At 37.9% G+C, this 18,231-nt stretch overlaps 1 protein-coding gene across 4 annotated transcripts in view; it reads right to left on the reverse strand.

The window, feature by feature from the left end:
• NUP153 (nucleoporin 153) overlaps positions 1-18,231 on the reverse strand; it is a 63,942-nt gene that overhangs the window by 2,580 nt on the left and 43,131 nt on the right. For 3 of the 4 annotated variants that reach the window (XM_032462548.1, XM_032462546.1, XM_032462549.1), the window contains 6 exons: positions 17,713-17,865; positions 15,651-16,268; positions 12,562-12,756; positions 10,051-10,932; positions 7,252-7,608; positions 6,304-6,576 (listed from right to left, as the gene is read on the reverse strand). In XM_032462548.1, the coding sequence (XP_032318439.1) occupies positions 6,304-6,576; positions 7,252-7,608; positions 10,051-10,932; positions 12,562-12,756; positions 15,651-16,268; positions 17,713-17,865 (2,478 nt within the window). The remainder of the gene's footprint in view (positions 1-6,303; positions 6,577-7,251; positions 7,609-10,050; positions 10,933-12,561; positions 12,757-15,650; positions 16,269-17,712; positions 17,866-18,231) is intronic. The other variant, XM_032462547.1, reaches the window with a different exon arrangement.

Consider the following 18,231-nt stretch of genomic DNA (forward strand, 5'->3'; position numbering starts at 1 on the left):
ACTCAGCTCCCAGAGGACTGTCCATCGGGAGTGCACGTGCCCTCCAGGCAGGAGGCTGGAGGGACCTACCTTCTCTGTGGAATCTCACAGTCTAAAAGGAAAGACCTAAAGACACTACCATCCAGGTCTCCCCAGGCAAACAGGCCAGGTAAATAAAGCTACAACGACTTTCAAGATCTGTAAGCCCTATCCATGTACAAAGAATGATCAAGGGGTATATACTTAGGTGCCCTGCCCTGATAAAAAAAAAAAATCACACAAAAATAAAACAAACAAAACCCCCAAATAACCAAATTTAAAAATATGCAAACAACTTGCATAGACATTTATCCAAAGAAAACATACAAATAGCCAACTGGTGTATGAAAAGATGCTCGCCCTCCCTGATCATCAGGAATATGCAAATCAAAACCACTAGGAGGTGTCACGTCACATCCCTCAGAATGGCTATTACCAGAAAGATAGGAAATAACAAGTGCTGGCAGGCTGTGGAGAAAGGGGAACTCTTGTGAATTATTGGCAGGAATGTAAGTTGGTGCAGCCACTATGGAACAGTATGGAGGTTCCTCAAAAACTGAGAAATTAAAAAAAACCAAAACAAAAACTTAGAAATAGAACTGTCTTATGATCTAGCAATCCTATTTTGGTCATTTACCCAAAAGATTTGAAATTTGGACCTCAAAAAGGTACAACTCTCTTATTCACCGCAGCATTACTCACAATGGACTAGACACAGAAACAACCTAAATGTCCACCGACAGATGCAGAGAGAAAGAAAAACTGTATATTATTAATCTTGGAATATGGGAAATCCCGGACGCGTCTAGAGGACATAGATGTTATGCTAAGTGAGACAAGCCAGTCACAGATGAACATGTACTGCGTGACTTCACTGCCATGAGGTCTAAAACAACCCAACTGCGGAGGGCTGGGAGAAGAATGGTGGCTGTGGAGGAAGGGAGCTGCTATTCAGCAGGTATGAAGTTTCAGTTCTGCAAGAGATCTGGGGCAACGTCGTGCCTACAGTCCACAATACTGCCTTGCGTGCACTTCGTTTGTTCACAGGAGAGACAGATCTCACGTTAAACATTCTTACTACAATTTACAAACAACAACAACAGACCCCACCAAGCACTGCAAGTCAGGAAGCACTAGACACTTGAGGAAAGTGTCTCATAAGACGAAAACAATAATAAGAAAAAGAGGAGAAAACTAGCTAAGCAAAAGCATTAAGAGAAAACAAGCAAAGAAAACCAACCTCATCATTAACATCCTTAAACAATCAATAGGTAACAATTCTAAAACAGAAGCAGAGGATATAAAAAGGAAACATCCACAGAGAATAGAGGACCATTTGGAAATTAAAAAGTAATACTAGCAGAAGTAAAAATCTCAATAGGTGTGGTTAAAGACAAATTGAAGAAATCTCTCCAGAAAGTACAACAAAGACAAAAAGTGGAGGGAAAGGGGAAAGTTAAAAAAACAATTTTTTTAAAAGCCTATATGGGGGTTGGAGGAGACAGAGCAATTCTGGGAGCCAAAATGTCCACAATGGAGAAATGTTTTCAAAATTATGAAAATGATTTCCAATCTAAATCTACATTCTACCAAAATGTTACCAAGCATGGGGGCAGAATAAAGATCCTTCCAGAAATGCAAGGTCTCAAAATTTTCTTCGAGTCCTTAAGAAAGATAAACTCTCTCAAAACAAGGGAATAAGAAGGAAGAAGACATGATATCCAGGAAACAGATTCCTGTAAGAGGAAGCTAAAAGGAATCTGTTAGAATGGTTTTTAAAACGAGATCCCCAAGACCACAAACAGCAGGCCCAGGAAGCCCAGTGGGAGGAACAGGTTAAAAATTATGTGAAGACCACCATCACCCTGATACCATAACCAGACAAAGATATCACGAAAAAAGAAAATTACAGACCAATATCACTAATGATCACATACGGAAAAATCCTCAACAAAATATTAGCAAACCACATCCCAGAATACATTAAAAGGGTCATATACCATGAACCCCAGGAATGCAAGGATTTTTCAATATCCACAAACCAATGTGATACACCACGTTAACAAACTGAAGAATAAAAATCATATGATCATCTTAATAGATGCAGGAAAAGCTTTTGACAACATTCAACATCCATTTGTGATAAAACCTGTCCAGAAAGTGGGCAAAGAGGGAACACACCTCAACATAATAGAGGCCATATTTGACCAACCCACAGCTAACACCATACTCAACTGAAAGCATTTCCTCTAAGATTTAGAACAAGACAAGGGTGCCTACTCTCATCACTTTTATTCAACATAGTATTGGAAGTCTTGGCCACAGCTATCAGAGAAGAAATAAAGGGAATCCAAACTGGAAAAGAGGACTGTCATTGTTTGCAGAAGACACAGTATTATACATAGAAAATCCTAAAGATTCCACCAGAAAACTACTAAAGCTCATCAATGAACTCAGTAATGTTGCAGGACACAAAACTAATATATAGAAATCTGTTACATTTCTATACTCAATAATGAAATATCAGAAAAAGTAATTAAGGGAACAATCCCATTTACCATAGCACAAAAAGAATAAACTATCTAGGAATAAACCTACCTAAGGAGGTAAAAGACGTGTACTCGGAAAACTCTAAGACGCTGATGAAAGAAAATGAACACAAATAGATGGAAAAATATACCATCTTCATGGATTAAAAGATGTAATATTGTTAAAATGACTACACTATCCAAAGCAATCTACAGATTTAATGCAATTCCTATCAAGATTTAATGCAATTCCTATCAAAATACCAAGGGCATTTTTCACAGAAACAGAATAATTTTAAAATTTGTATGGAAACACATAAGATCCCAAATAGCCAAAACAATCTCAAGAAAGTACAGAGCTAGAGGAATAACACTCCCTGGCTTCAGACTATACTACAAAACTAGAGTAATCAAAACAGTATGGTACTGACACAAAACCAGACACACAGATCAATGGAACAGAGCCCAGAAATAAACCCATACACTTATGGTCAATTAATCTATAACAAAGGAGGCAAGACTATACAGTGGAGAAAAAACAGTCTCCTCAATAAGTGGTGCTGGAAAAACTGGACAGCTACATGTAAAAGAATGAAATCAGAATATTTTCTCACACCGTTTATAAAAATAAACTCAAAATAGATGAAAGACCTAAATGTAAGGCCAGAAACCATAAAACTTGAAGAAAACGCAGGCAGGACATTCTGACATAAATCATAACAAAATTTTTTTGGCTTTATCTCCTAAAGCAAAGGAAATAAAAGCAAAAGTAAACATATGAGACTTAATTAGATTAAAAGCTTTTCTACAGAAAAGGAAATCATCAACAAGATGAAAAGACAGCCTACTGAACGGGAGAAAACACTTGCTAATGATATGACCAATAAGGGATTAATATGCATCATATACAAACAGCTCATACAACTTAACATCAAACAATTCCAAAGACCTGAACAGACATTTTTCCAAAGAAGATATACAGATGGGAAACAAGCACATGAAAAGATGCTCAACATCATTAATCACCATAGAAATGCCAATTGTAACTATAATGAGGTATCACCTTACACCTGTCACAATGGCTATCATCAGAAAGGCCACAAATAACAAACAGCGCAGCCACTATGGAAAACAGTATGACAGTTTCTCAAAAAACTAAAAATAGAACTACCATGACCCAGCAATTCCACTCCTGGGTATATATCCCAAAAGACCTAAATATACTAATTCAAAATGATACATGTACCCCAATGTTCACAGCAGCACTACTTACAGCTGCCAAGATATGAAAGCAACCTAAGTGTCCATCAACAGATGAACGGATACATACACACACAATGGAATACTACTCAGTCAAAAAAAAAAAGAATGAAAATTTTGCCCTTTGCAACATGGATGGACTTCGAGCGTATTAAGTGAAGTTAATTTAAGTCAGACAGAAAAGGACAAATACTGTATGGTATCACTTACACGAGGAATCTAAAAAATGAAATAAACACTATAGTGAATATAACAAAAAGGAAACAGACTCACAGATATAGAGTATAAACTAGTGGTTACCAGAGGAGGAGGAGTGCAAAATAGGGGTAGGAAATTAACAGGTACAAACTATTCTGTATAAAATAAGTAAGCTACAAAAATATATGGTACCACAGACGGAATACAGTCAGTATTAAATGGAATATAACCTTTAAACATTGTGTACATCTGTAACTAATATAATATTGCACATCAACTATCTCAATTAAAAAAAACTAAAAACCAGCCCAAAAACTTTTTTAAAAACTATGTGAGAAATTTTTACCAGCCAATGTCCTTCAAATAATTGAGATGAGATCTAAACAAATAGGAGAAGAAAATGTTAATAAAAAGAGGGAATCACTGATGCTGGAAAAAACCAAAATTCTGTACAGGAAAGAAAATCACAGTACATCATACAGCATTTGTATATGCAGCACACTGATCTAACCACACAGTGTCACTTGTAATAGGACTGAGGGCAATGCTACCTCTGTGAAAGAAAGCTAAACTCTAATTCCATAATGGGAGGAGAAAAAAACATATTTAAAAATCCTGACTAAAATGGTTAACATGTCACAAAACAGGAGAAATTTTGCTATATGTACTAACTGACAAAATACTAATATCCAGAATATATAAAGAACTTCTACAAATCAATAAGCAAAACAATCGATTATAAAAACGGCCCAAAAAACTTATAAAAAGAACTCACAAAAAATGAAATCAAGTAGAGTTCAAATATGAGAATCCTCATATAATGCTGATAGGATGTGAACTGGCACAAGCCATTAGAAAAAGTTTGTTATCTTCTGAAGCATAAGATGCATGCCTTTTAATTCACAATCCCTTTCCCAGTGTACACCTTACAGAAACATACATGCGTGTCCCAAAGCACATACACAAGAGTGTGCAGAGCCAGAGCTGCATTCCCTAGTAGCTAAGAATAACTCAAACATTCATCAACAGTATATAGATAAAATGTGGTAATATTCAACAGCGATGCTTTACTCTACTGCGATGAAAATGAACAAACTATACACAATAACATGGATGAACCTTAGAAATTAGACAGTGAAAGAAGCAAGAATCAATACAGGGGGAAGGTACAGCTTAGTGGTAGAGCGGGCACTTAGCACACATGAGATCCTGGGTTCGATTCCCAGTACCTCCGTTGAGTTTGAAAATTAATAATAATTACTAAATAAACCTAACTAACCCTCCCCCAGAAAAAAGTAGTTTAAAACAAAATTCTCAGGGGAGGGTATAGCTCAGTGGCAGAGCACATGCTTAGCATACATGAGGCCCTGAGTTCAATGCCCAGTACTTCCAGTAAAAATAAATAAATAAACCTAATGACCACCTCCCACCCCCCAAAAAAAAGAAAAGAAAAGAAAAAGAAAAACAAAAGACTGAATACAGAAAGATTCCATTTATACAGTCAAAAATCAGGCAAAACTGTATTTTCCAGAGATGTACGTATTGGCAATTAACCTTAAATAAAACCCAAGAAAAGTGATGCCCATAAAAGCCAAGATACCACCAGAGCAAGGAAAGAAGAGAGGAAAGTGAACACAAGGGCTACAGAAGGGGTCCCTGGGGTGGTCACAGAGCATTTGCTTCAGTATGACACTGTTCATTTGTGTTTCATGCTTAGTTCTAAGTGAGGTTGTATTTCACAATTAGAAAAATACACATAGTGCAATTTTGAGGAAATATATCATCATAATACAATGTGATCAACCATATTAAAAAGGCCACAAGAATGTCTGTTTAAATATGCAAATCAAGTGAAAGGCTAGCAACATCAGACAGAAAGTGCCATGAGGCACCTCGGCCAGACTGTCCCAGGAAAGGGCAGTGGAGCTGCGGTGCAACTTTCTGAAGTAAATTCAATCATGAAGAGGATTAGAAAATATAGTTCAAATCTAGACTAGTGTGCCCCAAAATTTAGATGGGGAGAACCAGGACTGAATGAATCCCGTAGCTAAATCAAAGAGTGAGAAATAATTATATTTTAATCAAACACTTTAATACCTTAAAAATGCTTAATTGTGTGAAAGTTGGGAATGTTGTTCACAGGTAAATCCAAACATATATGTCTCTATTCTGCCAAGTAGAGGAGATGGTTAAAAACAACAAAAAAAGGACATGCATAGTTTCAAAGTTCAAAGAAACAAATGTTAAGACATACAGAACCCAAGTATGAATACAAACTACATCACTACTACATACTTACTGGAATTAGGAGCTGTTCCAGAGCCAAACGCAGACTGACCAGGCTGCTGCCCAAACACAGGAGGTTGGCTACTGCTGGACACCGTCCCAAAAGTAGGTGGTGCAGGCTGAGAACCAGCAGAAAATAATGCTGCTGAAGACGACATGGATCCAAAGCCTGGGAGATTAGGCTGGCTGGCACCTTGACTTTGTCCAAATGTTGGGGTCTGGTTAGCACCAAAGGCTGGACTGGCAGATGGTGCTGAAGGTCCAGTGCCAAATACAAAGGAGGATCCTAGAGGCCCACAGAAACACTGAGTCACCACGATGGCTAAACTGAGATAATCCTCAATCAAGAAAGCTCTATGAACTGAAAAGCAAATTTCAAGCTTCTTTTTAGACTTTTACCTTGTTGACCAACTCTCATCAAGACAAGTTCTGAATAATGATTAAGAATACAATTCTCTCTACCGTGATTTAATAAAACCATACAGAATCCATACAAACAAAAATTTCTATTAACAAGACTCCTACCTTGGAAGCCAAAATTTTTTAGGCAAAGAAATATATGTAGGAAGACAACTAATCTCCCACCAGAAACTTAACAGACTGCAGAAATCAGCTAATGTTGTGATCGTGTATCTACTGAGTAATGAGAACTATTGTCTAATAAAATAATCCCCAGCATCTGGCTATTTACAACTTAATATTTCAAAAAAGAATACTTGGAAAACCTAACGATTACATTCCTAATGAGATTAGAAGAACCACTTCCAAGAGTTAATTGCATTAAACTTGAACACAAGATGTACATTATTCCACATAATGAATAATCACAACATCCCAGGTAGAGATGATCCAAAGGCAGCCACACTCTTCTGTGGAAACCTGCTATATCATCTGCAAAGAGCTGATCTACTTATAATGAAAGCCAATGCAACTACAACCTTTTTTTCTTTTTTAAATGTACCTGCAGAGCTAGATGTAGTTGTAGCTCCAAAGTTGAAACCAGAGGTTGCAGTGTTATTACTGCTGGCTCCTGGACCGAAGATAAATGGGGTGACAGCTGTACCACTGCTCGACGTGGTTGCTGGTTTGCTCTCTTGAGAAAACAGCAAAGACTGAGATGTACTGGACTCGGCAGAGTTACCAAAGGCAGAGCTGCTCACAGGATTGCTGGCCTGTCCAAACACAAAGGCATGCACAGGCGCACTGGAGGTCGAGGTGGAACTGCCAAACAGGCCGCCACTAGCTGAAGTGGCTGGTGTACTTGAATTAGAGGAATTGTTGTTCAAAAAACTAAAAACTGGCTTTGCTGGACCTTGATCTGCAAGACAGAAATTAAGAAATAAACAAAAATCTTTAAGAACAAGTAATGCCAGAAAGCATTTTTTCCTACCCTAGAGTCTAAGAGCCTGTTGGAAAACAGAATCGTTAATTGTTCTTACAGGTCCGTTCACTGAATAGATGTCTGTCATATTAAAGTTTGATGTAGTTAAATACATTCATCTTTTCTTTTATGGCTTATGGATTTTCTTACATAGCAAAACCTTCAGCATTCAGATTAATTAAAAATATTCCTTAAATCCAAATCTAACTTGATATTGTATTTGGATAGCAAATTCCGAGAGTGGGAGATAGCTATACCTTTATAAATTTGATTCTGCAATTTATGCTAGCAAGATTGTAATTTCCATTTATCTTAATGGGATCCGATTTTCTCTGCAGCCTTCATTGACTAGTGTACCCTCTGTTCACTAATTTCTAACTCTACTTTTATGACACATTAAACTTCCAAATATATGTATCTTTGTTTTCTCTAGTTACTGTTACCAGACTCTTTTAGATATTGTAGCTTTGCAGTATGGTTTGATATTAGTAGGTCAAAACTGACCACATGTCTGCCCTTCTACCCAAAATTTCTTTTCTGATTGAAGTATAGTCAGTTACAATGTGTCAATTTCTGGGGTACAGCATAACGCCCCAGTCATGTATATATATATGTTTTCATATTCTTTTTCATTTACCCCAAATTTCTTGTCCACTTTCCCCTCCATACGAATTTTAGAATTCGCTGAAGCTTGTCAAGTGCCACAGAAATTCCTCTAAGTGGAATTATATTGGGGTAAGATGGGGAGTAAAGGATATTCTCATTCAGAAATAGGTGTAAAATATGTGTATTTTTTGTTCTCTTAATTATTTAAGCATGTTGCAGGTTCTGTTGATACTATAAAATACAAATTGTAAATCTTAGAAAATACAAATGAGGTATGTTGTCCAAATATTTATTACTGATTGGGAGGAAAGCTATTGATTTTTTATACGTTGACCCTGAATCCAGCTACCTTACTGAAGACTTTTTTTTAAAACTTGTTCCAATAATCTCAGTTCCAATACTATCTACCAGACGGAGCTCATCACATTATGGTATGGGTATGGATAGAATTTACGTAAAATGGAGCATGCTGGCTCACTTTCAAGTTGTAATAGGAAGGTTAAAAATGTCCATTTCAATGGAAACAGTATAGTGATACCACAAATACATTTGATGAGACCCATCTCATTTTTATTCTTTTCTAAATAATAATTTATAAATTAGTTTTTGTTTTCTTTGAAGGGTGTTTTTAAATTTTCAAGTAAAAATTTTATAGACAAAAATGGCTCACATCTATGTACTGAATTCCACACAATTTCTTTTCAGGTTAATTCTTCTTTTTTTTTTGCGTTTCCAGTTTATTATACAAAAGTATTCGTGGGTGTTCAACTTTTGATTATTTGCTTGTCTGAAAAAAACATCTGTATGTTGCTCTTATGTCTGATAATATCTGGCTGGTTTCAGAATCCTAGGCTCAAGACCATGTTTTCACTGTGAGGACACTGCTCTACTGTTTTTAGTATCTGATGTTACAAACTAGAGGGCTGATGCTAACCTGATAACCTATTTATTTGTGACAAACTGCTCTTCCCTCTCTAAAAGCATTCAGGATTTTGGCTTGGGTGTCCTAAAAACTGGTCTTTGTCAATGAACAGGTCATTTCCATTTTTAAGACCAGTGTCTTTCTTCCTTTACATCTAGGAAATTTTCTCTGTCACTTCTTTGATATTTCCTCCATACTGTTCTCATTTCTTAAGACCCTCCTATTTCAATGGAAACTGTGGATTCAGCGTAGATCCATCTCTGTTCTTTTGCATTATTCTGGGAAATCCTACTTCACTAATCTGATTATCAGCTATGTGTTTTCTGCTACTCAGTCCACACAATGATTTTATTTCACCAACTGTTTTTAACTTTAAAAAATGCTATTTCATGTTTTCTTCAGGATTTTAGTTTTCATAATCACCTCTATTTCTCAGGGATTTATTATATTTATTGTCTATGTCCCTTAAGTGCCAGATGATGTGTCTCTATTTGTAAATGAAGGCCTGTACATTAAGATTTTATTAGTTAGAAAGTATTTCATGAGCTTAAGAAAAAAAATACCTATTTTCCTGAATAGTATTTGTCAACTCTGATTATAAAGGCCCAACAGAAGGGAGAAATATATACACGCAAACATGGTGGGCTTTCTATTAAAGCTGTGTTTCTCAAAACTGGATCTGTAGATAACTTCATCAGAACTCGGGGAGTTTGGAGCAGTTGAAACTGAAAATCCTCAGCTCCTTCCCAGAGTTCTGTTACTGGTGCTCTCTCAAGTATGTACACCATTCCTTGATTTGCTGCATTTGTTCAGAGATCAAGGACACCTTGTAAAAAATGTGTAGTACTTACCAGCAGTAGTACTGGTCTGAGCTCCAAAAGCAAAAGAGGGCTTTGCTGGCTGTTCAGAGTCCTTCTCCGATGGCTTTGTCATATTGAAACTAAAGGTCGTCTTGGAAGAGCCCTCATCTTTGGTTTGCTCTGAATTCCCAAAGGAAAACACTGGTTGACACTTTGGCTCTTCATTATCAGGTTTCTTTCCAAACACTAGAGAAGTAGACGTGACAGGCTCTTGCTGTTTCTCTTCTGTCCTTCCCAAAACAAACGAGGCAGATGGCAGGGGGGCAGGGTCCACGCTCCCAAAAGTGAACCCTCCTTTGGTGGCAGGTGTTTCTTCTTTTTTTGCTTCTGACGTCTTACTCGTGAAAGGAGCCACTGAGACACTCTTGGTATCTATGGTTCCAAAACTGAAGCTGCTCTTGCTCTCAGAGGTCACTACGGTGTCAGTAGCAGCAGGGGGAGGGTTAATGACACCTGAACCAAAGCTAAAGCCTGCAGATGCAGATTTAGGCAGTTCTTCTTTCTTTTCTTGCTGCCCAAGATTAGACACCCCAAACTGAAATGGAACTAAAGAAGCTGGATTGCTTAAACCAGAAGGAAGTCCAAACTTAAAATTATTATCATTTTTACTGTCTTTTTTAACTTCTTCAGGTTTAGAATCAGATGCAATTCCAAATTTAAAATCTCCTATTGGTTTAGAAAATTTAAAGCCTTCATTCATGGGGTTTACAGACCCAGAATCTGATGACACCCCTACTTTGAAGCCTCCTTGATCTCCAAATTTAAAATTTCCAGTGCTTGTTAAAGTCTGAGAGGGCCCAGAAGAGGAAGATGGGATACCAAATTTGAAGGCTGAGGTTGCTGGGTTTGAAGATGAGGAAGATGTGCCAATGCCTTCAAAAAGATAAAAAAACAAGAAGATATTGAGTTAATATTATGCTCCCAAACAAAATGCCAGTCTTGAAAAGCAAAGGGATACAGGAAGAACTCTGAAAAGGCCTATAGAAACAGCAGTAAGTAAGAACCAAGTCTCCCAACACTCAGCCCAAGAAGTCCATCCCAAGCCTCACAACCATACTGACGTGCCTCTTCCCCTCGGCCAGACCGGCAGAGATCAAACAAGTCTGGCCAAGGTGTGGCTGATGAGAGTAGGAGTAACAGACACTTTAAACAAAGAAGGTGGATGTGTAAATTAGCATAAAATTTGTGGGAGGCAAATTGTCAATATGTACCCCAAATTACAAACATATGCATACACCCTTTGACAAGCAAAATACAGCCAAGTCTTTATTTTTAAAGATAAACTCATGGACATGCAAAATGCCATAGGCAACCCAGACAGCTGTAAATGAAGAAGAAATGCCCAGGCTAACCCGTGGTAAAGTCAAGGGCAGGAAGGCAGTGTGGTATACAACCTTTCCTAGCCAGGTAGAGAGAAGTAAGACTACAGAGAGTAGAAGTGTATTTGCTCATTACGTGCATAAAGAAACTTCAGTTATAAGAAACTAACCACAGACAGCTATTGCCTTTGGTGGGAGAGGAAGGATGGAAAATAAGGCAATGAGGACAAGAGATGTATGTACTTTTCATTGTGAATCCTGTCATAATTTGCTTTTTAAATCTTGTGGATAAACGTGTTATTTACTCAGGAGCTAAAATTTTTAGCACCAAAGAGACAGAATTATATGAGCAGAAGTGATATTTTAAACGATGAAAATGCAAAATCAAGGTGTTCAGTTTCATAATGCTTTTTCATAGCAGAATAAACTAGAAGTGAAGCCCCCGAGTGAAGTGGCCCAGCACAGACATCATTCAGCGATGCCCAGTGTTTACCCATGGCTCTGCTCACCCGCGCGTCAGCAAGGACCGGCGCCAGCCCAGCTCCACAAGCGCTCTCCTTCAGATCCGCCCCTTGGATGACTACCCACCCCGCCTTCTTCCCCTAAGACACTTATTTGAAGAACTGTACCAGAATCTCAGGAGCAAATGGCTATCCACGTGGCCTCTGAGATACCTCAAGTGATTATAAGACAAAGAGCTAAAAATAAAGATGCCAAAGACAGTAATTAACTAGTCATCACCTCTGCCTCAAAGGTATTCCAAGGCACTTCTGCCTCACAAGGTCGGATTTAAAGGTATGGTGATGACTGTACTTCAGGCAGGGCAGGTGGAGAAGGGATCAGGAGGTAACAGCTACAGAAGAGCTAAAGCAGACTTGAAAGCAGTGACCTTCTAAAACCCAAATGCAGTGTTTTTCAAACCAGTTGTAATCCATTCGTCATGCCATTAATCCAGTGGGCTGCAACCAGCACTGTTCTTCTAAAATGAAGAGAATAGAAAATATACTTACCTTCACTGCTGACCAGCAAATAATCTGACTTTAGAGTAACTCAGAGATAGATATGAGCTAAAAGCACAGGATAAGACCTCGCTTATATGAATTTTCAATAGAGAATGAAGAATTTTAAAACCAAAGTTGTCTACAAAGTGGACGTGTAAGGAGGCACTTTACCAACACCTTACCTTTGAACTCAGACTTGGTGCCTGGCTTTGCACTTTCACATGCCACACATTTGGTAGCATCTGCTTTGTTCTCCACTAGGCACACGTTACAGTCCCAGCTTCCCTCGGGTTTCTTGAACTTGTCCAATCCCAGGCAGCCTCCAGAAGACAGAGACACAGGGACAGTGCTGCTGCTTGAAGCAGGTACTGAACTTCCTAAAAAATTTTGGGGAAACAGGAAAATTCTAATTTACATGATGTCCATATCTCAGTGACACCACTAAGTCTAAATGTTCAAGTTTTATTAGTGTTTCCTATTAAGATAAGAGAAAATACAAAAAAAAAAAAAAAAACCCCAAAAAATCAGTACAGACACCTCAGATTTCTTTTAATCTTATAAATGAGCAACTCACACTCACCTTGCTCAATGATGAGTTCCCTCTTAACCCCAAGTTTGAATTGCCATGGTTTTTAAAAATCATGCTCTCAAATCAGAGCCTCAAAGACTAAATTTTCCTTCAGAATCTTTATCCAGTTTTCTTAAACAGCACAGCATTATAAAACATGTTATAAATTGTAGACAATAGCCTAACACATAAAATACATAGCCCAGACTATTAATTTCAAGACTGCAAAGCTCAGATCTGCCTTTGAAATGACCATTTTTGCATGGAAGTGTTCCATTATCCACTTTGCAATTCAACCAACTATGTTCATGGCATTTCTGTTACAAGGTAGACATTTAACAGACATTTATTAAGCACCATAACGTTCTTAGGTTCTGAGGACATCAAGATGAATAAAATGGTGCTTCGCTTCTAAAGGTGCTCATGGTCTACAAAAGGGGAAAGTAGAACAAGCAGAAATACACAGCAGCACCACCACCAAGATGGAGAGTGACAAACGATCTAAACAAGAGTGAATGACTACAGGACAGGAGATGGATTCACTGAGGTGACATTTACATTTTTAAGCAGAACTAGCAACTTTGCGGGGAGCGGCGACACAGGAAGGATGGCTCAGCAAGGCACCGCTGCGTGAAGAAATACAGTGTTGAGAGTGGAGCCATTCATTCTGGTACCCCCACTTCTCTAAATGTTCTCCAAACTGCTGTCACTTCTCCCAGTTACCTGATCCATGGTTTACTAGTATGTTCTCGTCCCTCTTGCCAATAAAATTGCACCATCTTTCATCCACCGCCTTTCTCACAACTTCTCATCTACTCTGATGGTTTGAATCACCAACAAAACCATTTTCTGATCTGCACCTGCGACCCACACTTCTGAGTTTCATCCCTGTGGTATCTCTTCATTGGTGATTGCACTATCAACCCTGCTACCCCGGCTAGACGGCAATCTTCCCTTACATATCTCTCCGATCTACTTCATTCTCTTTCTGACCCTTCTATGGCTATTCTGGTTCAAGACCCCTCATCTCAGCCACCTTATTGAGACCTCTGGATGTGTTCCCTTGAAATCCACCCTTCTAGAAAGCAACCAGCACCATGTGGTATTTGTTTTTCTTCTCTGGTTACTCCTTTAAAAGATGAACTGTTCCAGTCTTATTCCTGCTACTCCCTTAAGTTAGCGGAGTTCAGTTTTAGGCTGTCTTCTGTATTTGCTCTGCTCGCTCACCTTACATCACCTTTACTCCCACGACTTATTGAAACCTACGCTGATGACTCCCAAATCTTTATCTCCAGCCCAGAGGTTCCACTATCAGTATATCCAAAGGCCTCGCACGTATCGGTCAACTTTAGCAGCTTGTAATTAACATGCCCTCAGCTGTACATTTTTACACCCCACCCTTATTTGATTTCATTAGTGTACATCACTACTATCTCTACCAATATTATTGATACAACTCCCTAATCTGTCCTCTGGTCTCCAAATTTTGTTGCCTTCCAAAATACCCTCCAAAAAGCCAATGAGTGATTTATTAAAAATATATTAACTGTATCATTTTCTGCTTATGATCGTTTGTCCTCTACAGGATAAAGATTAAGTTTTTAAATACATATATGAACTCCCCTTGTTTGTGTAACAATTTATTTTCTGACTCAGTTTTATTCTTCCATCAACTCAGAATTAATTTTGGTTTCCTGCATACATCAAGGGCTTTATTTATTTATTTATTTATTTAGGGGAGGAGGAGCCATGCCAGATGGGAAGGGAAAGGTGTTTCAGAATAAAGATTCAGAAATTTTATTCCTGTGGAGATGTCTAGTAGGAATTAGGAATATGGCTCACCCCTTGTGTTAAGACAAGGGGTCTAGGCCATTAACTCAAGAGCTTTCCATTGCAGACATAAAACCACACATCCATGAATAATGCAATAAAAATAGGAAGTATAATTCCCAGGATACTCATAACATGTTTTATTTCGTATCCATGTTACCATATATCTGTACCAAATAATTTTATAATAGCATTACAAAAACAGCAGTCATTTCCAAATGAATGAAAGATCAATGTAAAACTTCAGTAATTCTTTCAAAACTGAACAGAGAAATAGGAAAAACTCAAATCTAACTCCATTTTTCTGGCTGCCTAATAGAACTTTTTCATCAATGATTCAGTAATTTACTATCATTGCAATATCTCTGTCAGATAGCACATAGAGGTACAGGTATCACCATTAATATTCAGCCACAGCCTTTCCAAAAAGCAACATTATCTAACTCTTAATGAAACCATCCTTGGAAATAACTACTAGCCATCCTCACTTCTACTTAAAGAAACAAAGTAGTATTTTATTCTGTATAAACGTTTGAGAAAGACTGCCCTGTTCTAAGACCTTTGCATCTTTATTAGCCAACTTTGAAAATCATCATGAAAAGCAAGAAGTTTTGGATAAAAATGCATACAAAGAAGAGGTCAAAGCATATGCTGGACTGATTAACAATACCCTGTCCTAAGAAAACATGCAGTTCCAGGCCCAAGCAAGTCATTTTAGCCTCAAGACAGTTCAGAAAAATCAGGACGTATGAGGAAATGCTCATCCTGAAATATCTAAAATACTGAAGCTACTCTTAGCTGTCTTGCAGAGAATAAATTAAAATGTTCTATTAAAGTAATGAACAAAATTATTCCAAACAGCCATAAACGTACCTGGTTTCTCAGACATACAGGACACACATTTATTGTCTTCTGCATTATTAGAAACACAGCACACTGGACACTCCCAAGATCCCAGGGGCCTTTTGAATTTATCTGTAAATCCTAAGGCACCAGTGGTCACAGTGCAGCTGGAGGAGGAAGCAGCCACAGTTACAGCACTTTCTGAAGCCACTGGCAACGTAAGGACTCGCTTAACACCAGTTCCAGGTTTCGGTGTTTCACAAGCTACACATTTTATCGCTTCAGGCTTATTTTGGACTAAACAGGTATCACAATCCCAAGTTCCTGCTGCTGGTTTAAATTTGTCTCCGAAGCCTGTCCCTGGTGCAGAAAGAGTTGGTTTGCCACTTTTACTTGGTGTCCCAGTTCCAGTCTGTTTAGCAGTATCTCTTGGTGGCAATTTTGTCGCTTGACAGGCTACACATTTGTCGTCTGTGACTTTGTTCTGGAGTAGACAAGTATCACATTGCCACGATGACCCAGCTTTTAAACTTTCCCCAAACCCGATTCCACTAGAAGAAAAACTACTTATTGCTGGTCTTGTATAAACGATTGGGCTTGTGGTGGTCAGATCAGCAGCAGGAGACTCTGCCTTCGGCGACGTGAAGCCTACGACGGGGAGGCAGGGTGGGGGGGAGACCCAGTTAATGTTTGCATTTTGACTAGAAAGCTTCTCTATTACATATTGTTAATAAATATTGATATAGATATTAATAATTATGTAATGGCTATTGATAATTAAATATCATTCCTGGGAGAAAACATTTTAACCTACTGTAGAGTCAGTACAACCCAGGATGGACTACTTGGAGGAAGTATTTTTCACCTAAGCAGTATTTCTAGTACTGATCACATAATTAGTAAGTGATAGATCTAGCTAAAATGCTACAAAAGATGTTTTGCTTCTAGTATATCCTCTTCCCCTAGGGATTTGTTTGCTATAGTTCAACCACTACCTAATTTGAGATTTAATTTATACTACTTTACTAATACGTACATCATCTACGTTTTGCTATACTCCACCTTCTGCAACACCGAGCTACAGCCATAGCTTCTCCCCCACCCCATCTGCCTCTTCTTTCAGATGTGCCCTTGGCTGTGCCAAAGTGATTTCCAATATCCAACATCTCTGAATTCTGTCCAGTCATAATTCTCAATTGTGGTAGCCTCTCTTTCAGTAAAAACCAACTGAACTGTGCAGGTATGATTACTTGACAGATATCCCTCCAAAGTACAACATAGTGGTAAGGATCATTTTTAGTAATATTAAACTCATATAAAGCTTTAAACTGGTAATGGTTCGGTGACAAATACGATCACAAATTTCAACAGATATGTACTAAACCATCTGGTAAAACCTAGAAAACAAAAATCATCAGGGCAGAGTCTATCCTAACGGAGCATGAGCTCATGCTACCCAAAGAGATGCCACGCCAAGTCACTAAACACTAATTCAAACAAAATTGCCCCAAGTATCTCTCCAATAAAATCTCAGAACCTTTCACATTAACCTTTCACGCCTCATATTTGAGGACTTCTCTTCATCACCTTCAAATTACTACCCACTAGTATTCATACAATTGTTTCATTTCAAGTGAGGAGTACCCCTTATGCATATATGTTAACCATCAGGAAATGTTTTCTTTCAGCTTGGCTTTGTTAAATATATACCACAACTGGGGAATCATGTGAAAAGAACAAGCCAGCTCAGTGCTCTAAAAGACAGGTATATCATCAGGTTTACTTACTTTTTTCCATCCTGGCCTATCTCTATTAATAGGCAACTCACATTTTCTCCTTCTACACCCTCCCCCTTGGAGATTTCATTTTAGTGTGAAGTTTCCTTGAATTCTAAAGAAATAAGGAGAGTTTCTAAGATCTTTCACCTAAAAAAATTTATAGCTGACCACCTATATTCAAAAGTCAATCTCCTATCAAACTGGTCATAATTTTTTAAAAGCCTGAAGTACAACAAAGTGTAACAACTGACATTACGATAGATCATGAGATTGTAACTAAGATTTTAGACTATCAAAGGCAGCCATTGTCTTACCAGGGCTCTTCAGAACATCCAGGACACTTCCTTCTTTCAGGGTCTTTGCAGGTGTAAAAGGGCCCTCACAATCTTCGTCCGGCTTCTTCTTACAGCTTGTACTGTTCACCGTAGTGATATCTTGAGCTGTAATTTGTTTAATTATAAATGATACTATGCCAAGAAAAAGCAAGTTATATGTATTAAAAAGATATTTCAAAGACAATTTCTAATCAACTTCTAAAAACATCACCAAATAGGTCACTGTAATTCAAAGATAATGGACAAATGACAAACTACAGTGTTAACTTGCCGTTACAAGGAAGTAAAAATATCATTTACCATACTATAAATCTCTCTCTTCCAAAAGGGCAAATATATATACACACTATAATCGTTAGCCAACGAATTCACCAGTAATCAAGAAAATCAAACCAAAATGCTGGAGAGGATATACAATTGGGGCAAGATCACTGCCTGAAATATGTATCTGATTACACTGCAATTTATAATTTGATCAAAAAACCTTAAAAATTAATG

This window comes from Camelus ferus, chromosome 20 (genome assembly GCF_009834535.1).
Source record: "Camelus ferus isolate YT-003-E chromosome 20, BCGSAC_Cfer_1.0, whole genome shotgun sequence".
NCBI classification, from domain to species: domain Eukaryota; kingdom Metazoa; phylum Chordata; class Mammalia; order Artiodactyla; family Camelidae; genus Camelus; species Camelus ferus.